General features: G+C 39.8%; 2 protein-coding genes across 2 annotated transcripts; one reads left to right on the top strand and one right to left on the bottom strand.

Annotated features, from left to right (window-relative positions):
* Positions 1-956: 956 nt before the first annotated feature.
* On the bottom strand, positions 957-2,566 carry LOC132889673 (uncharacterized). Its single transcript, XM_060926412.1, has 2 exons — positions 2,508-2,566; positions 957-1,927 (listed from the first exon to the last, which is right to left on the bottom strand). Exons 1-2 carry the CDS (start codon positions 2,518-2,520, stop codon positions 1,080-1,082), a joined length of 861 nt encoding a protein of 286 aa, XP_060782395.1. The 5' UTR covers positions 2,521-2,566; the 3' UTR covers positions 957-1,079.
* Positions 2,567-2,649: 83 nt separating this feature from the next.
* Positions 2,650-4,442, top strand: LOC132888917 (GTPase IMAP family member 7-like). The gene is made up of 2 exons (XM_060925009.1): positions 2,650-2,761; positions 3,156-4,442. The coding sequence occupies exon 2, from the start codon at positions 3,162-3,164 to the stop codon at positions 4,440-4,442; it is 1,281 nt and encodes a 426-aa protein (XP_060780992.1). The 5' UTR covers positions 2,650-2,761; positions 3,156-3,161.
* The last annotated feature ends 20,375 nt before the right edge of the window (positions 4,443-24,817 follow it).

The raw sequence follows: 24,817 nt of genomic DNA, 5'->3' as shown, positions 1-24,817 counted from the left end.
CCCAGAAACAGATGGGAGCTCCGCTTTTAGGCAGTGCCTAAATCTATATATTAGGCACTTCTAAAATAAACACCCCTTATATTGTTTGTACAATATTATAGTACATTATTATACACGACATACAGTTCAGGTCTTAGGAACATGTAAATTAATGCTATAAATCAATGTTGGATGGAAAATAATGAAATTAAACTTTAAAACAAAATGAAATTAATTAAACTTTTTTTTTACATTAAAAGAAAATGTGCTATGAAGAGCAGTAAACAACATTAACACAAGGCCAACAAAGAAGAAATGTGTATAAAATAATTAGGTAAACTACGACTTCTGCACAGTATGATACATAATCTACCACATAAAAATAACCATTAATTTGCCTCCCTAATCTGTCATTAAATAATTTAACATTTAAGTTTTCCTCTCTACTTTTATCAGCCAATATGAAACATTTCAACCAACTATGTTAGAAAATGCATCCTTGACACCATTATCCAAATAACAAAGCAAGAAAAGTAAAGCATTAGACTTTCAGCATGTTGTTCTCTCAGGATGCTCTTCAATAACTGATGGATACATTCAAATGCAAACTTTTAATTTTTGACAGTGTGTGCTGTATTTGACAATTGATCCTATGTTTTGATTTAATTTTTTAATCTGGTAACCTGTAAGATAAAAAAAATCACTTAATTTGACACAGTACTGTCTGTTCAAACTCCATATGCTCTATATTACTTTCCTTTAAAACATCTAGAATCAGAATTGAGCAGAACTTGTATTATTGTTGTGTTAAAACAATATACCAGATGTAGAATATAGCACAGTATAATGTACAGTATTTTATATCATAAACATAATCAACAGAAAAAAGATAATCAATGCTTACTGTACAAGTAAGACATGACATCAAATACAATTAGACAGAAAGATATTTAAAATTGTCGCACTTTACAGTCTTTCTGTATGTTTTCCAGTATTTTTTAAATAGATTTTTCTTAAGTACAGTACATGCTTTACAATCCATTTCTTTTATATTCTCCACTTTTGTCTTTCTAAAGGAGATTATTATCATACATTCTCCACTAGAGTATAATGCACAACTTTTTTATTTCTGGCTCTTTCTGCAATTGTTGCTTCAATTCTGAACATCTTCGTTCCCACTCTTTTGCTTTTGCTTTTTCTTGTGATTCTTTGAGAGCCTGTGCAGTTACAGACATTTCAGAGGAATCATAACTACATTTGGTTTCCCTCTGCACTTGTTGCTTCAATTCTGAATATCTTCGTTGCCACTCTCTTTCACTTGCTTGTGCTGCTTTGAGAGCCTGTGCTTTTGAAAACATTTCATAGCTATAATAACTATAATTGTTTTCCCTCTGCATCTCGTGAATCTTTTGCAGGAATTGAAGTACTTGGGTACGGTCCTGCGACCTGTTGTTAAACACATGGTATCTCTCTTTGCATGCAGCTATTAGGCTCTGAAGGTGAGGCCCAGCCTCACGTATGTAGCATTCTATGGGTTTATTTTCAAACTCAAGATCGTCTCCATGAGTGAAGACCACAATCATATATTTGCACACATCATCACCAAAGATTTTTTTAAATTTCTTGACAGTGTTTCTCTCCTCTTCAGTGTGACGCCTCACATCAAGCAGAAGAAGAAATGCATGAGGACCAGGAGCTACCAGTTTTGCACCTCTTGCAGTCTCGTTTTCAATGAACTCATCAGACATTGTTGTGTCGTATAAACCAGGTGTGTCAGTGATTGTTACAAGTTGTTTGTTGATAATTCTTGTTTCAGATGTGCATTCCTTTGTAACAGATGTGGCTCTTGCTTCAGACTTGAATACTCTCTCACCGAAAATGGTGTTTCCTGTGGCACTTTTGCCAACCCCAGTCTTGCCCAGGAGGACCAAGCGCAGTGGCTCTCTCTCTGTAAGATAATACAACAGTGTTTGAAGATTTAACTCATATTTTTGATATTCAAGATTTATTTAATAAATTGTACATATGTTTGAATTTGTTGATCATCTGCAGTGTTTTTTAAATCAAGATTTAAAATAAAAATCTAAGCTATTTGCATATTATGATTATAGAGATGTTCTTTTCAAGTCCAAATGAGGTTATTAATGCTTTAAGTTAATGTAATTGAATAAACTACTGGTGGATTCTGCCAAAATTGAAAACAACAACAACAACAACAACAACAACAACAACAACAACAACAACCAAACAAATAGGCTTATTGTTTTTATTTATCTGCACTAAACAAAGTCAAAATTTAGCCACTAGATTGCAGTAAACTATGAGAATATGAGCCAAAAATCATGGATAATTTCACATATAATTTTGTAAATAACAATGAGCCATCAGGTAATAAATGCAATGGCTAGAAGGTTTTTGATCAGTTTAATGTGCGATAAACATTAAACACAGCATGCTAATATTAACTTTATCTTTTATCATTTATGATGATATTTATAAAAATTAGAACCCTGCCATTTCACACTCACCAAAAGCAGCCATGGTTATTGCAGTACTGACAGTTGATAATGTCTTCCTTTAGATGAGTTAGTTTTTAAAATGAATTTCTCAAATCTTTCATAAGTTTTATATACTGGCATGGGATTTGTAAACCCTCCTCTCTGATGTACACAACCATAAATGGATAACTTGGCTCATGAGGCTGAACGCTTTACAGCCTTAAATAGTTTCAGCCTCAGTCTACCACAACTCTTTTGTCTGCTTCTCTGTCGACTTCACAAAGGTGAGTTTTATTTTTAGATTATCTCATGTCTTATGAACATACTGTAAACATGCTCTGGTTGTATGTATTACAGTTTTAATATAGAATAAACAAAAAAGCTCAGCATAGTTTACCCAAATAAAAATGTTATGGTTGAATTTTCCCAGCATGAACCAGACACTGTTAGAGACCACACTGGAGTAATATTTTGTTTATATTACCTCTGTACAGTGTATTCCCTTTTGTGAAATCTCTGAAGAATTGATCTAGATGAATATTGGAATGTTGATATTTAGATATTAAGATATTCAGTACAAGATATTTGAAATTTTACAGAATGAAAACAAAGAAACAAAGGAAAAAAATTCCTCATATTTTCTCAGTGACTATTTCTTTCAAACTGTTGTGATTTCAGATCACAATGTCTACAAAGGCAAAGAAGACTTTTACTGATAATTCAGTACAGATCATTTTAATTGGTGCTACTGGCTCTGGTAAGAGCTCTTCTGGAAACACAATATTGGGCAAAAAACTGTTCAAATCAGAAGCATCTGCAAAGTCTGTGACACAGCAATGTGAAACTGCTACAGAGATAATCAATAGCTGGAAGGTTACAGTAGTAGATACTCCAGGCTGGGACTGCACTGAACTCACTGAATGTGAGGTCGTGTCCCAAATAAAACAGGCTCTACAATGTCTTGATGGACCTTTCTCCTTTCTCCTGGTCATACGTGTTGGCTCAATGGAATCTGAAGAAGAAATAAGTAAAATCTCTGGAGTTCAAAAGGTGCTTGGCCGCACCTTTCTGGATCACACCACAATCCTGTTTTCACGCAGTGATGACCTTGAGGGGAAAGATTTTAAGGAGTTTATTAAGGAAGGAGGTAAAGAGTTTCATGATCTGTTAAAGCAATGTGGTGACAGATACCACTGCTGGAACAATCGAGATAACCGATCTGATGAGGCAGTGGAAGAACTGCTAAAGGATTTAAAAAAGACAGAGATGATAAACCCAAATTCCCAAGTAGAAAACCCTTCTGCTTTTTCCTCTTCTGGTGACCAGCAAGAAAATGCAGTGACTAATAGAAAGAGATCTGGAGATACAGCAGGCTTCGAAACGGATATGTCTGAAAATCAAATCAGAGTTTTATTCCTTGGAAGGAACAGAGTGGGAAAGACCTCAAGCATCAATACCCTTCTTGAAAAATGTTTACAACATGAAGGAGGTTCAATTTATACATGCCCAATCTCTGGATTGAGTCTGAAGCTGATAGAATCTCCTGGCTTTGATGATAATCTGGAACAAATTCAGGAGGCCATCTCCAAATCTGTGTCCGATTGCTCTCCTGGACCTCATGTCATTATTATAGTGCTCAGCGTGGAGCATTTCACTACAGCAGCAAACACAACCATGAAACATGTACAAGATTGTCTTGGACAAAATGCCAGTAAACACTCAGTGATTCTGTTGACTGGAGTGGATAATTTGGAAGGAAAACCCATTGAAACCTTCATTCAAGAGAATCAACATCTCAATGAATTAGTGAAAATACATGAGAACAGATTTCATGCACTCAATAACAGAGACACCAGCAATAAGACCCAAGTGGATGAACTGCTGAAGACGATTAATTTAATGTATGAAGAAAATAATAAAGAATTTTACACAGATTCTGATGACCAAAAAAGTACTTATTTTTAAATATAAAAGTAGGATTACAGTTAAATGTAATTTGAATCTTTTACATTTGTGTGATCAGATATTGTTCATTACATTTTTTTAATGAAAATGAATGATCTCTGCAATCAGTAGTTGGTTTAGAAATGCAAAAACAATGATCAGAACTAGTTTATCAAGAATCAGGACTCACCTGGAAATGTCTGATTAGCCAAAGTATGTATCAACTTTTGCTTCTTTATATTAACAATTTATTATTTTTTGTTTACATTAATCTTGATAGGAGTACATTTCACACAAACTGATTCTCACTTTCTGGCATGCAGTTAGCTTGGCTCCATAATGTACACATTAAATAAAAACATGGCACAGTGGTGTAGTGCTTAGCAATGTCACCTCACAGCAAGCAGGTTCTGGGTTCAAGCCTGCTGATTGACTAGAGGCCTTTCTGTGTGAAGATTGCATGTTCACCTCGTGCCTGTGTGTCTTGTGCTCTTGTTTCCTCCCACAGTCCAAAGACATGTGGATTAGGTCAACTGGCTGTAAACTGCTCATAGGTGTGAATCTGAATCTGAATGTCTGTCTGTCTGTCTTTCTGTCTGCATTAAAAAGAAAGAAAAAGAAAGAAAGCACAACTTGATTCATCACACACTTGTGAAATTTCCTACCGGTATCTGCATTTAACCCATCTGAAGCAGTGAACACACATATGCACACACATGTGGGCAATGAGCACATACCCAGAGCAGTGGGCAGCCGTGCTAACAGTGCCCGGGGAGCAGTTGGGAGTTAAGTGCCTCACTCAAGGGCACCTCAGCCCAAGGCCGTCCCATATTAACCTAACCGCATGCCTTTAGACTGTGGGGGAAACCGGAGCACCCGTAGGAAACCCACGCAGACACGGGGAGAACATGCAAACTCCACACAGAAAGGCCCTCGCCAGCTGCTGGGTTCGAACCCAGAACCTTTTTTGCTGTGAGCCGACCGTGCTAACCACGACACCACCGTGCCGCCCAATTAATTAGCCCCATGATAGGGTTAGGGCGACCTGTCCAGGGTGTACCCTCCTCCAGTGTCAACTGGGATAGGCTTCATCTCATCCATGGCTTGTTATGGATAAGCAGTAGCTGGATGATGTAAAACCACCATCAGCTCACTCTCTCTCGGTATGTTTATGTGAAATGTACTATATATTGCAATTCATGCTTGTTCCATTCTACTTTTTGATTGTAAACCAATGTACATTCCATTTTCTTGTAATACTATACACTATCACTGTAAATATTACAGATGTCATGACTTTATCATTTGTACTTTACCTGCTTGTTTTGTGATTTGTGTTTGTAGCTTCTCAATGATAAACAAGAATAAAATACAAATTAACTGCGTGTTCAATTGCTGAGGCCCCCCCCAACTTTTAATCATGTCTATCGCATATAATTTTTACTTTTTACTCACATTATGTTTTAAAATGGGGTAGGGATATATGATTCAGTGATTCCTCTTTTTTAATTTATGATGCTTTGGTTTTTGTCATTAATCAGCCAATATATAAATATATAAATACAAGTGTGTTGGAAATGGACAGAGAATATAAACCAGAAACCAGTTGTGATTTTAAACAGTTGTCCTTGTATTGTTGCATGAGCTCCACCATGTGGATATATATTAAAATCTTTGCTTCTGGAGTTCATCACTAGATGGAGTCCTTGAATTAGGCTCCTGGTGTTGCTGGTTCTCTCAGAGACGTGGCATTGATCGTTTTATCTGCCCTCACTTTAACCTCAGTATGTGCATTCTCTTTTTCTCCCCTTAAACTGCTGACATTTGAAGCCACACTGCTATGAGGGTAGATTGGTAAGTATACAGTATGTAGAGAAATAAAACACATAAAAGAAAAAGTTAATTAAATATGTGTCAACTAAATATTACAATTGTTGTTAAAAATAATGATTGATTAAAAAAACCTATTAAGTGCACAAGGATTTGAGTGGTTTAAAATATCTCATGCTAACTAGTGCTTCATTAGACATTTCATATTTCTATAAATACCATGCTGTTTTACTGTTGTAAGTTAGTGGTCCATTCTGTTAGATGCCTTGACACTAGAGTTGAGTGCGTTTTGTTGTGCTTCCAATGAGCATCTGTCTCAAAACTGTGTGGGTGAGAGTGTGTACAATATGTGATTTAGTGAACAGCAGGTTTCTTGCTCATTTATTTGCTAGGATCTGTCATATTATGTGCACATTTACTGAAAATGTCCTCTCTGTGAACATCTATTCTGCCAGACACTGTTTAACTGTTTGTTTTTTTATGTTTGGACATAATCACAGGAATGAATCAGACAGCATTACATTAGGAATCATGAAAACCCACAATGTATGTTTTTAGGAGAGGAATGTTTCACAACCCTTAAATTCATTCCAGAGGCTGACTCAATGTCAGCATGCTCTGAAAATAATTGTTGTTTGTATCAAACCTTATATTCTCTCCAACCATTGTGCAATCCTCCAACAGCAACAGAATTCTCCCCGTTCTTCTGTCAATCTTACACCTCTCTTCTACTCTGATAAAACACATCTGGGGATATTAATCAGTGTCTGTGCAGACCAAATAGGGAGCAATAAAGCCATTAGCCGTAAGTCATATCAGTTCTAAGCTTCAAAGGAATCACTTGGAAGACAGTTGAATGTAGCCTATTGGTTTCAACATAGAAAATTAAATTGTACCTCTATTTTATAGTTTGTATATTTTATACTCTCATAAATTGTCATTTATTTGTGTTGCTTTGAATCTGCTTTTGATGTTTGCTGCATTTTTGAAAAGATACAAAAAAGCACACATAGGTTCAGCGGATCTTTTTGAACTGAAAGTATTTTTCAGTGGAAAATGACTAATACTTATAATTTACAATTTACTTATGATATACAGTTTCATCCCCTTCAAGCAAAGCCTGGGAAACTGGTCAAGGATGAGAGCAAACTATGTTACATTTACAGAACATTTACACTCCCATTATTGAGTCCATCCTCAGCTCTTCCATCACCATCTGGTATGCTGCTGCCACTGCCAAGGATAAGGGCAGACTGCAGCGTATCATTCACTCTGCCGAGAAGGTGATCAGCTGCAATCTTCCATCTCTCCAGGACTTGTACAACTCCAGGACCCTGAGGAGGGCAGAAAAGATTGTGGCCAACCTCTGCCACCCCAGACATAAACTTTTTGAGACACTCCTCTCTGGCAGGAGGCTGCAGTCCATCAGGACCGAGACCTCACATCACAAGGCCAGCGTTTTCTCCACAGCCTTTTCTCCACTGCACACTGATAAAGCCAGAGACTCCCACTGAAATGTCAAAACTCATTAAAAAGCAATAAAAAATAATCCCGTCTGAGTGAAGACCTTATAGCCCATTGGGTAAATGCAGCTCAATTGATTGAGACATATCTCAGAAGACTTCAGCTGAAATTGTAACCAGAGGTGGTTCTACCATGTATTAATTATGGTGAATACTTATGCAACCAACATCCATATGTTCAAAAGTGCATACATCAAGTAACTAAAAATCCCCAGTTAAGTCCATTTTGATTCCAGGTTGTAACACTACAAAATATGTAAAAGTTCAAGAGGGGTGAATGCTTGTGCAAGGTACTATAAAAAGAGGTCTTTTATCTACCACCCCGATTCCAAAAAAGTTGGGACAAAGTACAAATTGTAAATAAAAACGGAATGCAATGATGTGGAAGTTTCAAAATTCCATATTTTATTCAGAACAGAACATAGATGACATATCATATGTTTAAACTGAGAAAATGTATCATTTAAAGAGAAAAATTAGGTGATTTTAAATTTCATGACAACAACACATCTCAAAAAAGTTGGAACAAGGCCATGTTACCACTGTGAGGCATCCCCTTTTCTCTTTACAACAGTCTGTAAACGTCTGGGGACTGAGGAGACAAGTTGCTCAAGTTTAGGGATAGGAATGTTAACCTATTCTTGTCTAATGTAGGATTCTAGTTGCTCAACTGTCTTAGGTCTTTTTTGTCGTATCTTCCGTTTTATGATGCGCCAAATGTTTTCTGTGGGTGAAAGATCTGGACTGCAGGCTGGCCAGTTCAGTACCCAGACCCTTCTTCTACGCAGCCATGATGCTGTAATTGATGCAGTATGTAGTTTGGCATTGTCATGTTGGAAAATGCAAGGTCTTCCCTGAAAGAGATGTCGTCTGGATGGGAGCATATGTTGCTCTAGAACCTGGATATACCTTTCAGCATTGATGGTGTCTTTCCAGATGTGTAAGCTGCCCATGCCACACGCACTAATGCAACCCCATTCCATCAGAGATGCAGGCTTCTGAACTGAGCGCTGATAACAACTTGGGTCGTCCTTCTCCTCTTTAATCTAAATGACACGGCGTCCCTGATTTCCATAAAGAACTTCAAATTTTGATTCGTCTGACCACAGAACAGTTTTCCACTTTGCCATAGTCCATTTTAAATGAGCCTTGGCCCAGAGAAGACGTCTGCGCTTCTGGATCATGTTTAGGTACGGCTGCTTCTTTGAACTATAGAGTTTTAGCTGGCAACGGCGGATGGCACGGTGAATTGTGTTCACAGATAATGTTCTCTGGAAATATTCCTGAGCCCATTTTGTGATTTCCAATACAGAAGCATGCCTGTATGTGATGCAGTGCTGTCTCAGGACCCGAAGATCACGGGCACCCAGTATGGATTTCCGGCCTTGACCCTTACGCACAGAGATTCTTCCAGATTCTCTGAATCTTTTGATGATATTATGCAATGTAGATGATGATATGTTCAAACTCTTTGCAATTTTACACTGTCGAACTCCTTTCTGATATTGCTCCACTATTTGTCGGTGCAGAATTAGGGGGATTGGTCATCCTCTTCCCATTTTTACTTCTGAGAGCCACTGCCACTCCAAGATGCTCTTTTTATACCCAGTCATGTTAATGACCTATTGCCAGTTGACCTAATGAGTTGCAATTTGGTCCTCCAGCTGTTCCTTTTTGGTACCTTTAACTTTTCCAGCCTCTTATTGCCCCTGTCCCAACTTTTTTGAGATGTGTTGCTGTCATGAAATTTCAAATGAGCCAATATTTGTCATGAAATGTCAAAATGTCTCACTTTCAACATTTGATATGTTGTCTATGTTCTATTCTGAATACAATATCAGTTTTTGAGATTTGTAAATTATTGCATTCCGTTTTTATTAATAATTTGTACTTTGTCCCAACTTTTTTGGAATCTAGGTTGTATGAATAGTAATAGATGCATTTAGACATATATGCAATCGCCTGTGATAGTATTGGAACACCAAGGCCAATTATTTTGTTTTCTGCTATACACTGAAGAAATTTAGCTTTGAAATCAAAAGATTTCAAACCTAAACCTGAAATTCTATCTATCTCAATAGCTCTATCATGTAAGATGATAGATCTATTGAGATAGATAGAATTTCAGCTTTAATTTTCTGACATTTACATCTATATGTGTTAAACAACTTAGAACCGTTCATGGCAGACCACCAAACGATTTGGTAAACAAAAGTATTGGAACTGATAGTCTTAAAGTAAATAATGCATCATTTGTTTGCTTTCTGTCATCAACTGCTAATGTTTTCCTTGCCTGACCTATTTGATGTCTGGTTGTTAGTACACCAGTGATTTCTTTCTTTTACATGACATTTCAGCTTGTTGTATTGGCTATGCCCAATGCTTGTGCAATGGTTCTGATTAACATTCCCCTCTTTATTTCAGCTTCAAAATGGCTTGCTTTTCTCCAAGAGTCAGCTCTTTGGTCTTCATGTTGATTTATCCTTTTTAACAAAAAATACAGTTTTCTCAAGTAAAAGCCAGGGCTCAAACCAAGAGTAGACATTCAGAGATATTAATTGTTTAAACAATCAGTCTAACAGGAACAACAAGAAACACCAGTCAGTCAAATGTTCCAGCATTTTTTGATCACTTTAAAAATGGGTGGGTTCAAACAAAAGGTGCCATGTTCTAAGTTAGAAATAGCTAGATGTAAATCTCAGTAAATAAAAGCTGAAATTCTGATCTATCATCTCATGTTCATCTTTTGAACTCAAATCCAAATGTCTTCAGTGTGGAGCAAAAAAAAAAAAAAATGGCTTTGCCTTTCCAATACTTCTGGAGGGGACTGTAAACAGAATGTAGACACATACTTCTCCATATACAGGTACACTATATGTCAAAAAGTATGTGGACACCTGACTATTACAATGATTTGTGGGTCTTCCATCAATGTTTGCCACAAATTTGGAGGCAACTGATTATCTAGAATTTCTTTGTTTGGGCAGCACGGTGATGTAGTGATTAGCACTGTCACCTCACAGCAAGAAGGTTCTGTGTTCGAGCCCAGCAGCTGACAGGGCCTTTCTGTGTGTAGTTTGCATGTTCTCCCCATGTCTGTGTGGGTGTGCTCTGGTTTCCCAGCGACACAAAAAATTCACACATACGCTCAGCGGATCTTTTTGAATTGAAAGTATTTTTCAGCGGAAAATGATTAATATTAATAATTTACAACTTACTTACAATATACAGTACCCTGCATTCACCCCCTTCAAGCAAAGCCTGGGAAACTGGTCAAGGATGAGAGCAAACTATGTTAAATCCCATTCCAGTCTGCAAGAGGCTTGAGACTGAGGCAGAGTTACACCTTCCAACAAGGGAACAAATCTAAACATACTGCCAGAGCTATACTGTAGTGGTTCAAAACCAAGAACCTGAATATTTTAGAACGGCCCAGTCAAAGCTCAGATATGAATAAGAATCTGTGCCAAGACAGGAAAATTGGTGGTCACCAACAGTCTACATCCAATCTGTCTAAGCTTGTACAATTCTGCAGTTAAAAATGGGCAAATATATCAGGAATCAAATGTGCAAAGCTGATCAAGAGAACTGCGTTTAAATGTTTTGAGGCTTGTGCCTATAAGTTCCTGTTTATTTGTGGAGCTTGTTATATATTTGGGGAGCTGGTGTTATTTATTTGTACATTATGCATCGTATATACCCCGATATTAAAAGTGTAAGGAGGCCATGGGGAAATGCACACACTCAAACCACAGAGAGATAATGAAATTTTGAGCACCACAAGTAACTTTGTGTCAACAACATAATGCAGGGGCTGAGCTAGAACTTCAGCAAACAATCCAAAAATTGGAGCTGCATAATCTATCAGCAATCCAGTAAAGAATATTATGTAGTCAGCACTGCATATTAAAGAAAACATATTCAGACTCATGACAGGTGAAATTTAAAAGAGCTTTAACATACTTTGTAATTAGGTTGATTAGATTAGTATGGCTGTATATCAGATGCATATAAATGCTATGGAAATGTACAAATGTTCAAATTCATTAAAAACAAGAAAGCACAGCAGAGGATGTATTTCCTGCAGCAGTTGAATAAGTTAAACCTGCCAAGACCAATGATGGTGCACATTTACACTCCCATCATTGAGTCCATCCTCAGCTCTTCCATCACCATCTGGAATGCTGCTGCCACTGCCAAGGATAAGGGCAGATTGTAGCGTATCATTCACTCTGCCAAGAAGGTGATCAGCTGCAATCTTCCATCTCTCCAGGACTTGTACAACTCCAGGACCCTGAGAAGGGCAAAAAAGATTGTGGCCAACCTCTGCCACCCTGGACATAAACTTTTTGAGACACTCCTCTCTGGCAGGAGGCTGCAGTCCATCAGGACCGAAACCTCACACCACAAGGTCAGCATTTTCTCCACAGCTTTTTCTCCACTGCACACTGATAAGGCCAGAGACTCCCACTGAAATGGCAAAACTCATTAAAAAGCAATAAAAAATAATCCCGTCAAGGGTATTTGCCTCTGATGCCCCCTCGTGGCTGAATGAAGACCTTATAGCCCATTGGGTAAATGCAACTCAAGTGACTGAGACATATCTCAGAAGACTTCAGCTGAAACTGTCACCAGAGGTGGTTCTACTGAGTATTAATTATGGTGAATACTTATGCAACCAACATCCATACATTCAAAAGTGCATACATCAAGTAACTAAAAATACCCAGTTAAGTAGATTTTGATTCCAGGTTGTAACACTACAAAATATGTAAAAGTTCAAGAGGGGTGAATTCTTGTGCAAGGTACTATAAAAAGAGGTCTTTTATCTATGAATAGTAATAGATGCATTTAGACATATATGCAATCGCCTCTGATAGTACTGGAACACCAAGGCCAATTCTTTTGTTTTCTGCTATACACTGAAGAAATCTGGGTTTGAAATCAAAATATGAATGTAAGATGATAGATCTATATAGATAGATAGATAGATAGATAGATAGATAGATAGATAGATAGATAGATAGATAGATAGATAGATAGATAGATAGATAGATAGATAGATAGAATGAATATCAGCTTTCATTTCCTGACATTTACATCTAGATGTGTTCAACAACTTAGAACCATTAGTGGCAGACCACCCAATTACTTGGTAAACAAAAGTATTGGAATGGATCATCTTAAAGTAAATTACACATAATTTGTTTGCTGTAACTGCATCTACAATAACTGTATCAAGCCAGTGACCCACAAACATCCTTCCTGTTTCCCCAATCAGTCTCCTCTTCAAGAGGTGAAATACATGTGCAATTGTGTTAAGGTCTGGTGATTGACTTAGCCAGTGTAAAACTTTCCACTTTTCCCCCAGACTAAGTCCTTTGTTATGTTGGCAGTGTGTTTTGGGTCATTGTCTTCCTGCATAATGATGTTCCACCCAATTAGACTTTATGCATTTCTCTGTAAATTGGTAGAGACAACGTTTTTGTAGACTTCTGAATTCATTCTGCTGCTACCATTGTGAGTTACATCATTAATAAAGATGAGTGAGCCTGTTTCAGAAGCAGCCATGCAAGCCCAAACTATGACACTGTCTCCTCCTTTCTTGAGCATGTATGTTTTATAGCATGAGCAGATCCTTTCTTTCTACACAGTTTGGCCTTTCCATCACTTTGGTAGTGGTTAATCTTGGTTCCAGAACTTTTGTGACTCTGATCTGTATTTGTTTTTTGTGAATTTCTAACTGGCCACCTGATTCTTACAGCTGAGGAGTGGTTTGCATCTTGTGGTATGACCTCCATATTTCTAATATTAAAGTCTTCTTTGAACATTGGATTGTGATATCTTCACCCCTGCCCTGTGGAGGTTGTTGGTGATGTAATTGACTGTTGTTTTGGGGTTTGTCCTTCACAGCTCTCACAATGTTTCTGTCATCAACTGCTGTTTTTTTTCCTTTCCTATTTGATGTCTGGTTGTTAGTACACCAGTGATTTCTTTCTTTTTACATGATATTCCAGCTTGCTGTATTGGCTATGCCCAATGCTTGTGCAGTGGTTCTGATTAATTTTCCCCTCTTTATTTCAGCTTCAAAAAGGCTTGCTTTTCTCCAAGAGTCAGCTCTTTGGTCTTCATGTTGATTTATCCTTTTTAACAACACGTGCAGTTTTCACAAGTGAAAGCCAGTGCTCAAACTAAGAGTAGACATTCAGAGATATTAATTGTTTAAACAATCAGTCTAACAGGGACAACAAGAAACACCAGTCAGTCAAATGTTCCAGTATTTTTTGATCACTTGAAAAATGGGTGGGTTCACACAAAAGGCGCCATGTTCTAAGGTAGACATAGCGAAATGTAAATCTCAGTCAATAAAAGCTGAAATTCTGATCTATCATCTCATGTTCATCTTTTGAACTCAAATCCAAATGTCTTCAGTGTGGAGCAAAAAAAAAATTGGCTTTGCCTTTCCAATACTTTTGGAGGGGACTGTAAACAGAATGGAGACACATTCTTCTCCATATGCAGGTACACCATATGTCAAAAAGTATGTGGACATCTGACTATTACAATGATTTGTGAGTCTTCCCTCAATGTTTGCCACAAATTTGGAGGCAACTGATTATCTAGAATGTCTTTGTTTGGGCAGCATGGTGATGTAGTGATCAGCACTGTCACCTCACAGCAAGAAGGTTCTGTGTTCGAGCCTAGCAACTGACAGGGCCTTTCTGTGTGTAGTTTGCATGTTCTCCCCATGTCTGTGTGGGTGTGCTCTGGTTTCCCCCATGGTTCAAAGACATGCAGTTAACATGGGGCGGCCTTGGGCTCAAGTGCCCTTGAGCAAGGCATCTAACTGTTCACTACTTCAGATGGGTTAAATACAGAGAGGAATTTCACTGTGCTTAAGTGTATGATAAATAAAGTTGTTGTTGTTCTTCTAACATTAAGATTTCCTTCACTAAAGCAAAGGGGCCCAAAAATGTTCCAGCTTGACAACCACCCTGTGCACAAAGCCAGGTCCATAAAGACATAGATCTTGAGTGGCACAACCCCACTGAACACCTTGGGAATGAACTGGAATGCTGACTGTGTGCCACACCTTCTTGGTGCCTGACCTCACTAATGCTCTTGTGGCTGAATGGGCAACTCCTCACAGCCATGTTCCAAAAACCTTCCCAGATGTGTGGAGGCTATTATAACAGAAAACGGGGACTAAATAATGATTAAAAAAAAAAAAAGCACATCATGGTATGACTGGGCAGGTGTCCAAGTACTTTTGACCATATAGTGTGTATGGTGCACAATACACAACCAATAAAAAGATTGATAAATGAGGCTGAAGAGAGCAAAGCCTAGAGATGCTGTATAATATGGAACAAATCCAACCTGAAATGTTTCATGTTGTTGAAAGTCTGTAGATTTGCTTTGGTTTATTGAGTGCCTACAGTGGACTATCCAATAAAAACTATTACACAATGGTCTAGTACAAACACTACATAGGCATAGGCATAGTCTATAAATGAGCATAAATTGAACTTTTCATCAGAAATCTGATGAATATTTTAGCTCAAGTTTCTCATTTTATTCTGACAGACATTACAATACTTGGTGAGTATTCTGAAGTCTGGCAAGGGTTAGACAAATACACACAAAATATATGAATACTTCTAATAGTTTCTCAGAAGTACTAACCCCATTTCCAGAAAAGTTGGGATATTTTCCAAAATGCAATAAAAACAAAAATCTGTGATTTGTTAATTCATGTGAACATTTATTTAACTGACAAAAGTAAAAAGAAGAGATTTTCAATAGTGTTATTGACCAACTTAATTGTATTTTGTAAATATAAATGGAGTTAGAATGTGATGCCTGCAACACACTCAAAAAAAAGTAATGACAGGCAAAATAAGACTGAGAAGTTTATAGGATATTCAAGCCACACCATTTTGGAAGATTCCACAATCAGCAGGTTAATTTGAAACATGATTGGGCATAAAACGAGCATGCACCAAAGGCTCAGGCTTTACAACCAAGGATGGATTGTGGCTCACTCCTTTGCACTAAAATTTGTAAGAGAATTGTTAATTCAAAAAGAACATCTCAATGCAAGATTTTCGGTCTTTCAAAATCTACAGTACATAATATTGTGAAAAGATTCAAGGAATTTGGAGACATCTCAGTGCATAAAGGACAAGGTCAGAAACCACTGTTGAATGTGTGTGACTTTTAAGCTCAGGCGGCACTGCCTGAGAAACCATCATGCTAATGTGACAAATATAGCCACATGAGTTTGGGTATACTTTGCAAAACTGCTGTCACTTAACACAGTCTGCCACTACATCCAGAAATGCAATCTGAAATTTTATTATGCAAGGAGGAAGCCATTCAACAATTCTGTGCAAAAATGCTGCCAATTTCTCTGGGCCCAAAGTCCTCTCAGATGGACCAAAAGACAGTGGAAATGTGTGCTGTGGCCAGATGAGTTCATATTTCAGTTTGTTTTTAGGAAAACTGGATGTTGAGTTTTCAGTGCCAAAGGTGAACACGACCATCCATTTTATTATCAGAGAAAGGTGCAAAAGCCAGCATCTGTGATGGTATGAGGGTGCATCAGTGCCCAGGGCATGGGTGGGTTTCATGTGTGTGAAGGTACCATTGATATATTGGGGCATCTCATGGCCCAGAGGCCACGGGAGCAGATTGGACCCAATGAGCAACTACTAGGAAAGAACTGAGGCATACCTGATGAGTAGGCTCATGAGGAGAACAGGCAGGAAGCAGGCACAGCAGCACAGTCTGAAAAGCTCAGTAAAATCCAAGGAAGAAAGAGCGGAGGCAGAGTCACAGGGGACAATAATCCCAGGAGAAAAACAGTCAGAAAACGCAGACTCCTCAGTCAAAGTCCCAGTCAAAAATCCCAAAATCGGCAAGCAAAAATCTTAATCCAAAAAAGATAATCCAAGTCAGGAAACCAAACGTGAACATGAATGTGAACATGAACTTGACAAAACTTAGTGGCGAGTATTTATCCTCGTTGAGTAATTCTCCTCGGTGTGTTTATATAGAGTGACTAACAGCAAATGCATAGCAGGTGTGCTAGCACAGCATGGGAAGAACAGGGAAAATGTGGAGTGGCACACAAAGGTGCAGGTCAGGATTTCCATCCCAGACAGAGCTCCCAGGTTCTTATGGTGGAAATCCCTGATGAGTGCAGGGTTGAGCATGAAACGTGCTGGCACGCAACACCTCTCCTCCGGGCCAAAGCCCTCCCAGTCAACCAAATACTGTAACCCCTGACCTCTTCAACAGACCTTTCGTAGCCTCCTGACTGTGTAGGCTTCCCCTCCATCAATGAGCCTAGGAGGTGGCGGGCCCTTGAAGGGGGGGGAAGGGACTGGAGACCAGGGGTCTCAGTTGGGAGACATGAAAGGATGGGTGGAAGCACCACATAGACGTGGACATTGCCAATCTCACAGTCGTGGGGTTAATGACCTTAGAAATAGGAAAGGGGCCAATAAACCTGGGGGCCAGCTTACGTGAGGGAACCCTGAGAGGGAGATTGGCTGTGGACAACATGATTCTTTGTCCCAGGCGGTAGACAGGAGCCAGCCTGCGATGTCGATCTGCCATCCTCTTGTATGCGTGATTGTGCATAACAGGTGATATCTGGCATGCACCCAAAATCTGTGACAACATTGGATAAAAGCTTGGGCTGAAGGAAAAGACACCTCCTCCTCCAGTTCAGAGAAAAGAGGGGGCTGGTAACCTAGGCAACACTGGAAGGGAGTCAGCCCAGTCGATGATGAGGGAAGGCTGTTGTGGGTGTATTCATTCCAAGGAAGTGCCTGGCTCTAGGAGGAAAAATCCCCAGACATTAGGCATCATAGGGCAACCTCGAGCTTCTGATTGGTACATGCTGTCTGCCCATTAGTCTGGGGTGGTAACCTGAGGAGAGGCTCGGAGTGGCCCCAATGAGCTTGTAGAACTCCTTCCAGAAGTGAGTAGAGAACTGGGGACCCCTGTCAGACACAATGTCCATAGGCAGACCATGAGTCCAGAACACATGGTTAATAAACAGTTCTGCCATCTCTTTAGCTGAAGACAATTTAGGGAGATGAATGAAGTGAGGAGCCTTAGAGAAGTGATTGACAATCGCCATGATGCAAGTATTACCCTAGGAGCTGGGGAGGCCAGTGATGAAATCCACTGCAATGTGGGACCAAGGACAGCGAGGCCGCCACAAAGGTCCTAATGTCTTGCCACATGGTCAGCCACCAGAAGCACTGCCTGAGGACAGCAAGGGTTTGGGCTGCCCCAGGGTGACAGGCTCAGAGGGAGCTGTGCCCCCACTGAAGCACCTGGCAGCACACGCAAGGAGGCACATAAAGACAGTTGGGTGGGCCATTACCTGGTCCTGGATCACTGAGCAGAGCATTTTGGACAGCAGTTTCTATGTTGAGCCAGACAGTGGCCATGAGACAGTGGGCAGGGAGGATGGGCTTGGTGGTACCTTGCTGAGAGTCTAGAGAAAATTGCCTATAAAGAGCATCTGGCTTGACATTCTTAGAGCCTGGTCTAAAGAAGAGCGCAAAGTTGAAGCAAGAGAAAAACAATGACCACCTGACTTGATGTGAATCGAGGCATTTAGCAGACCTGAGGTTCTTATGATCTGTCCACATGATGAAATTAATCTTGTTCTCCTCCAGTCAATGCCGCCACTCTTCCAGGGCCAACTTGATAGCTAGTAGTTTTTGGTCATCAATGCCATAGTTGCATTCTGCTAGAGTCATGTGATGAGAAAAAATGCACAGGGGTGCACTTTGTTATCCTTGGCTGACCTCTGGGACAGGACAGCCCCAATGCCCATATCTGAGGTGTCCACTTCAAGAATGAACTGAAGGGCAGGGCCAGGGATGATGAGAACTGGCACCATGGTGAATATGCTCTTAAGAGAAGAGAAGGCACTCTCAGCATGGTCAGTCCACAAGAAGGGGTGCATGGACGATGTGAGTTTGGTCAGGGGAGTGACAATGGTGCTATAGTTCCTGATAAACCTCCAATAAAATTTAGCAAACCCCCAATAGTGTTGCAGTTCCTTATGGGAAGAGGGAACAGGCCACTCAGAGACCACCTTGACCTTGTTGGGGTCCATTTGGACCACTCCAGGAGAAATCACAAAGCTCAAGAAGGACATGGTACGCTTATGAAACTCACACTTCTCTGCTTTGGCAAACAGCTGGTTCTCTAGGAGTCGTTGCAGGACCTATCTGATGTGGAACTGATGGACCTCCAATGTGGGGGAGAAGATGAGGATATCACTGAGATAAACAAAGATGAGCGGGTTAATGAAATCTTATGAGACATTGTTGATCAGGGCTTGAAAGACAGATGGGGCATTAGTGAGCCCAAATAGAAGAACTAGATATTCGTAGTGGCCCATAGGAGTGTTAAACACCATCTTCCACTCATCTTCTCTTATTCACACAAGGTGGTAGGCATTGTAGAGGTCCAGCTTGGTAAAAAAAAAACTGAGCCCTCTGAAATAACTTGAAGGCAGTGAACATGAGTGGTAGGGGATAGCGGTTCTTGACAGTGATGGCATTAAGTCCCTGATAGTCAATGCAGGGCCTGAGGGACTTGTCTTTCTTCTCCACAAAGAAGAACCCTGCTCCAGCTGGAGAGGATGATGGACAAATAATGCCAGCCACTAGAGACCCTGAGATATATTTGTCCATGGCCTCCTGCTCCAGGGGGGAAAGGGAATAGATACAACCCCTCAGATGTGTGGTTCCAGGTAACAGCTCTATGGCACTATCATAGGGCCAGTGTGGAGGTAGTATGAACCTTATTGAACACCAAACAAAGGTCCAGATATCCGGGTGGCACATTGGAAAGATCTACTGTCTCATCAGGACTGGTGACAAGAGGGGCCAGAGGAGTCTGAGCAAAAGATAAGCAGGAATCCAGGCAGTGAGTACTCCAAGAGAGAATGGTCCCATCACTCCAGTTAATGTGAGAGTTGTGGAGGTGTAACCAGGGAAGCCCAAGGACAATAAACTCAAGGGAGTCGTTCATGGTGCAGAACGAAATTGATTCAATGTGATTACCTGAAACCTTTAAAGTAAGTGGGTCAGAGACATGGGAAATAGTATTGAGTTCACCCCTGTTCAGAGCTCTGGTCACAAGGGGGGCAGTCTAGCTGATGTAAGGGGATGCCCAATTCTTCCACCTAGGAAGTCCTAATAAAGCTCTGGTCCACACCGGAATCAATGAAGGCTTGAACAGACTGGACCTTGTTTTGGAATGAAATCTCAATGGTCAACACTGACCTAACAGCAGGGGAAGTGTGTGTAGAGGTGTCCACCCATATCCCCGCATCTACTGGTGGGCAGACCTTTTTACTGGGCAGCGTGGGATGAAATGTCCAGACTGTCCATAGTAAAAACAGGAACTAGGTTCTCGACAGCATCTTCCTTCCTCTGGGGTTATCCAAATTCTGCCTAATTGCATGGGCTCCAACTCACTGGGGGTGGCACCCTCTGCAGAAGAGGTGACAGTCCTGGGTTCAGCCCTTCATCTCCACCTCTGATCACTTATCTGATTACGCAGCAGAAGGCATGCGTCCACCCAACCGGCCAGGTCTACCAAGCCATCCAGATTGTTAGGAAGGTCATGAGGTGCAGTCTCATCCAAGATGCCATGATTTAGCCCATGAAAGAAGGAATCATACAAGGCGTTCCAGTCTACTTCTGCAGCAAGAGTCTGGAATTTGATGCCACAATCATGAATTGAACAGGCATTTTGTTTGAGCCCCATCAGCTGTGTCACTACGTTCTTGCCCTTGGGGGAATGGTCAAAATCTTTCTGCATCTCCTCAGTGAACTCCCTGAAACTTGGACAGCAGGGCACCCTAGCATCCCAAACAGCTGTTCCCCACTCCCGTGCCTTTCTTGTTAAGAGCATGATGACATAAGCTACATGGGAGCTCTGAGATGGGAAGGCAGACCTGTCAAATTCCATGGCTAAGGAGCACTGTGAGAGGAACAAATGGCAGGTCCCAGGTGCACCATGATATGGCTGTAGAGCAGGTAGTCAAGGCTCACGGGGTAAGGCCAGAGCAGCGGGTTGACTAGTTGGAGCTGGTGCTGGTTGGCCCAAGATTGAAGCTTGAAGGCTTTCCATCTGTGAGGAGAATCTTTGTAGGGTATCAGTGATGGAAGACATGTTCTGGCAAACAGCTATGATCTCTTGCTGATGAGATCTGAGAACAAAGCCCTGCTTAGCCAATGTAGATTTGAGAGCATTGTAGTCTGCGGGTTCCATGGTGTGGTGGATAAATTCTGTCATGACCCATCAGCCACAGGAGCAGATTGGACCCAATGAAAATTGGCAGGCAAAAATCTGAATCCAAAAATGTAATCCAAGTCAGGAAACTGAACATGAACATGAGCGTGAACTTGACAAAACTTAGTGGCGAGTATTTATCCGTGTTGAGTAATTCTCCTCAGTGTGTTTATATAGAGTAGCTAACAGCAAATGCATAGCAAATGTGCTATCGCAGTGGGGGGAAAACAGGGAAAACATGTAGTGGAGTGCAGGTCAGGATTTGGAAGTTCTGGGCTGGATTGTGACAGGGGCATAGATTGGGATTTTAGAGAGACACATTCAAGACAACATCTTTTCCTGGGAAGTCCATGCTTATTTGAGCAGGACAATGCCAGACCTCATTCTGCACAGGCTACAACAATGTGGCTTTGTAGACACAGAGTGTGTGTACTTGACTGACTTGCTGCCAGTCCAGATCTGTCTTCTATTGAGAACGTATGGCACGTCACGAAGAGGAGAAGCAGACAATGGTGACCACAGACTGTTGTGCATCTGAAGTCTTGTATCAAGGAAGAATGGACAAAAATTCCAAATGCAAAATTACAACTAGTATGCTCAGATCCCATCCAATTAAAAAGTGTTATTAACAGCAAACATGATGTAATACAATGGTAATGATGCCTCTGTCCCTACTTTTTTTTAAATGTGTTTTTTTTAAACTTTTAAAAATTCTAACTTCATTTGTATTTACAAAATAATTAAGTTGGTCAGTAAAACTGTTAAAAATATTTTCTTTGTACATTTGCCAGTTAAATAAAGTTTAATGTGAATTAACAAATCATAGATTTTTTTTAATTGCATTTTGGAAAATACCTGAACTTTTCTGGAAATGGGGTTCGTAGATAAACAGTCTACTGCACTAATACAGAGTGAGTCTGTCTTTTATCCTCTATATCATATTTGCCCCACCCTGCTTCAGCTTAAGATCTGTGGAATTTCCTTCGAGAACAAATATAATGCACATCACTTGAATGATGAATTGCTCATGACGTTTGTATTTTAGCTCTAGCTGTGTTAAATTTGAAGCTCTCAGAAGTGATACGTTTGAAGGAGCATCCACACTTTTAAAAATTAGTTACTGAAATAAACAGAATAAGTGTGCAAATTGGTTTAGGTACAATGTCTGGCTTGTACTTGCATGGGAGATTTTCTCTGTTTATGATTAAAATATATGTATATGTCCAGATAGCATTATGGGTGGCACGGTGGTGTAATGGTTAATGTTGTTGCCTCACACCAAGAAAGTTCTGGGTTCGAACCCAGTGGCTGACAGGGGCCTTTCTATGTGGAGTTTGTGTGCTCTTCTGTGTGGGTTTCCTCCCACAGTCCAAAGACATGTGGATTAAGTTGATTGGCTACTCTAAATTGCTCATAGGTGTGTATGTGTATCTGCCACCAGATGAGAGTTTGGGTCCCTTTGGTGTGCTAGAATCACCCAAGAGAATTCAGGGAAGCTAGTTGACAGCCTCCTGGATTGCCGACCCTCAACTATGAGCATGGCAACAGACTGATAACATTGTATATATTCTATTTTAATATGTAATCCACATTATGCCAAGAGTAGAACACTTCCTATTTAACTATTTGTCAACATAATGTGTCTTTACGGTGACATTTTTGAGAGTCTTAGATGGAAAGATTTGTGGTTTCTCAGCAACATGACAAGCTGTGGGTTGTTTTTCTGATTAACTTCAAGAGAGAAATAAGTTGCTTGAAATGTTATTAAAAAAAGTGCAACTAGTGAAGACGATGGACAGAATGTAGTGAAAACAGGTGCTCAGCATGTGCGGGAAACATTTTTAAGATTGTTGGAAAAGTCTCACGGGCTCATCACTGCAGGCTCATAAAGCTGTTTGAGAGAATTCCAAGTGTGCAAGGCTATCATCAGGACTACACTGAAGAATCAGAAATATGTTTTCATTTGTTTAATGCTGCATGATTCCAAACGTATTATATAATAATTCAAATATTTTCATTATTAATCTTGTGGAAAATACTGAAAATAAATAAAGCCTTTTATGACTAAGTGCTCCCCAACCTTTGAATAATCTTATCTGGTATTTTTGCTTGTCAAATAACAACAACAATGAGAACAAAACCTCTCACTGACACCAGACTGATTTTTGTGAAAATCCCCAATTTTCAAAATACGGTTTTCCCCAATTTGCATTATTTAATTATCTAATTACTCATTGCTAAGTTTTGTTGATCATTATTTGGTCTGTTTTGTCCCATCTTCCCAATTGTCTTATGAAATTTTCACCAACTTGCCTCAGCAGTGCTCCAGGGACTCTTGGATCACAGTTTGTTTGTAAAAGCAGAGAAATGTGTGTTTCATAGTCAGATTATTACTATCCTTGATTAAATCATGATTAATGGTAAACAGGACTCTAATCCCAGTAACCTAAGGGCCTACAACACTTTCTGTGGTTTGCTATTTTTATTAAAGACTTCAGCAACCTAATAGCACTTCTAACTGCCCTCGTCAAAGGGTAGCCCTGTCATTTGCTAAGGAACAAACAAAACACAACACGACAAACCAGAGAAGTCATTTATCGCACTCAAGACAGCCTTCACCACCTTTTCTCAAGCACCCTGACCACCCTTTATAGTCAAAGTGAATGGTTCTGAAGTGGTAGGGAAATCCACTGAAATATTCCCAGGCTAAAGAGAATTATAATATTAAACATAAGGGATTTCTCTTAATATTGCTGCTGCTTGATGAAAGGGGTCAACTAGCTGCAGGGAGCCAATGACTATTTTGTCATATTCACTGACCATAGAAATAATATTTGAATAAGGTAACTCCATTGGACATCAGGGAAACCACAGCCTACTTCTAGACTCTAACAGACAAGGAGGTCAACTGTGATTGGCAAGAAGAAAGGAAAAAACCCTAGATATCAGCCAGATATTAGTACTGTTACTAATGCTCCAATCTCCACTTCACAGAACCACAGCAATCCCCTGCCAGCAACCACAACCACTTCATTTTGGCAAATTCCCTTATCCAAAAGTGATTTATAGAAGTGCTTTGTAGTCTCCATCTAAAACAAATCCTCCTGTTATTACAAATAGATCAAGGTTTTAGAATATTTAGACTAAACTACTGTTAGAGAGGAACTGGTACAGAGTCAAAAACAATAAAAAAATTTTTCCCTCCTTCCCACCAGGCACCCTTGCTCATCTCTCTTTCTCTCTCTCCCTCTCTCTCACACACACACACACACACACACACACACACACACACACACCTGTTGTCAATCAACTGTAATCACTTGATGTACATATTCTCATTTTATGTTGTCATTCTCTGCACATCATTACCATTTTTGCTCTATCACCTGGTTTGTATTTTGTTCCTTTGTTTTGTCCCATTGCTCTGATTTTGGATTATCCTTTAGCCCATCATTTTGTACTGTTTTCTTGTGGTGACATAAAACCTGCCATTTGGTTTAAAAGCTGCCATTTGTTTTTTTTTTAAATAGCATGTATCGCTAAGTCCATCTCAGTCTGACAGAGAAAATGGGTACCCAGACACTTTTAATGATGAATTAAGAGACAAATTATTTGTCCTTAGAAACAAAAAAGTATTTGAAGATATATGACTATGAAATGTGCAGCATTGACATAGCAGCACTGAACAAAGGTACAACCCCGATT

Source organism: Neoarius graeffei, chromosome 7 (assembly GCF_027579695.1).
Source record: "Neoarius graeffei isolate fNeoGra1 chromosome 7, fNeoGra1.pri, whole genome shotgun sequence".
NCBI lineage: Eukaryota > Metazoa > Chordata > Actinopteri > Siluriformes > Ariidae > Neoarius > Neoarius graeffei.
Note: the sequence above shows the minus strand (reverse complement) of the source record. Positions and strands in the feature narration are given on the sequence as shown.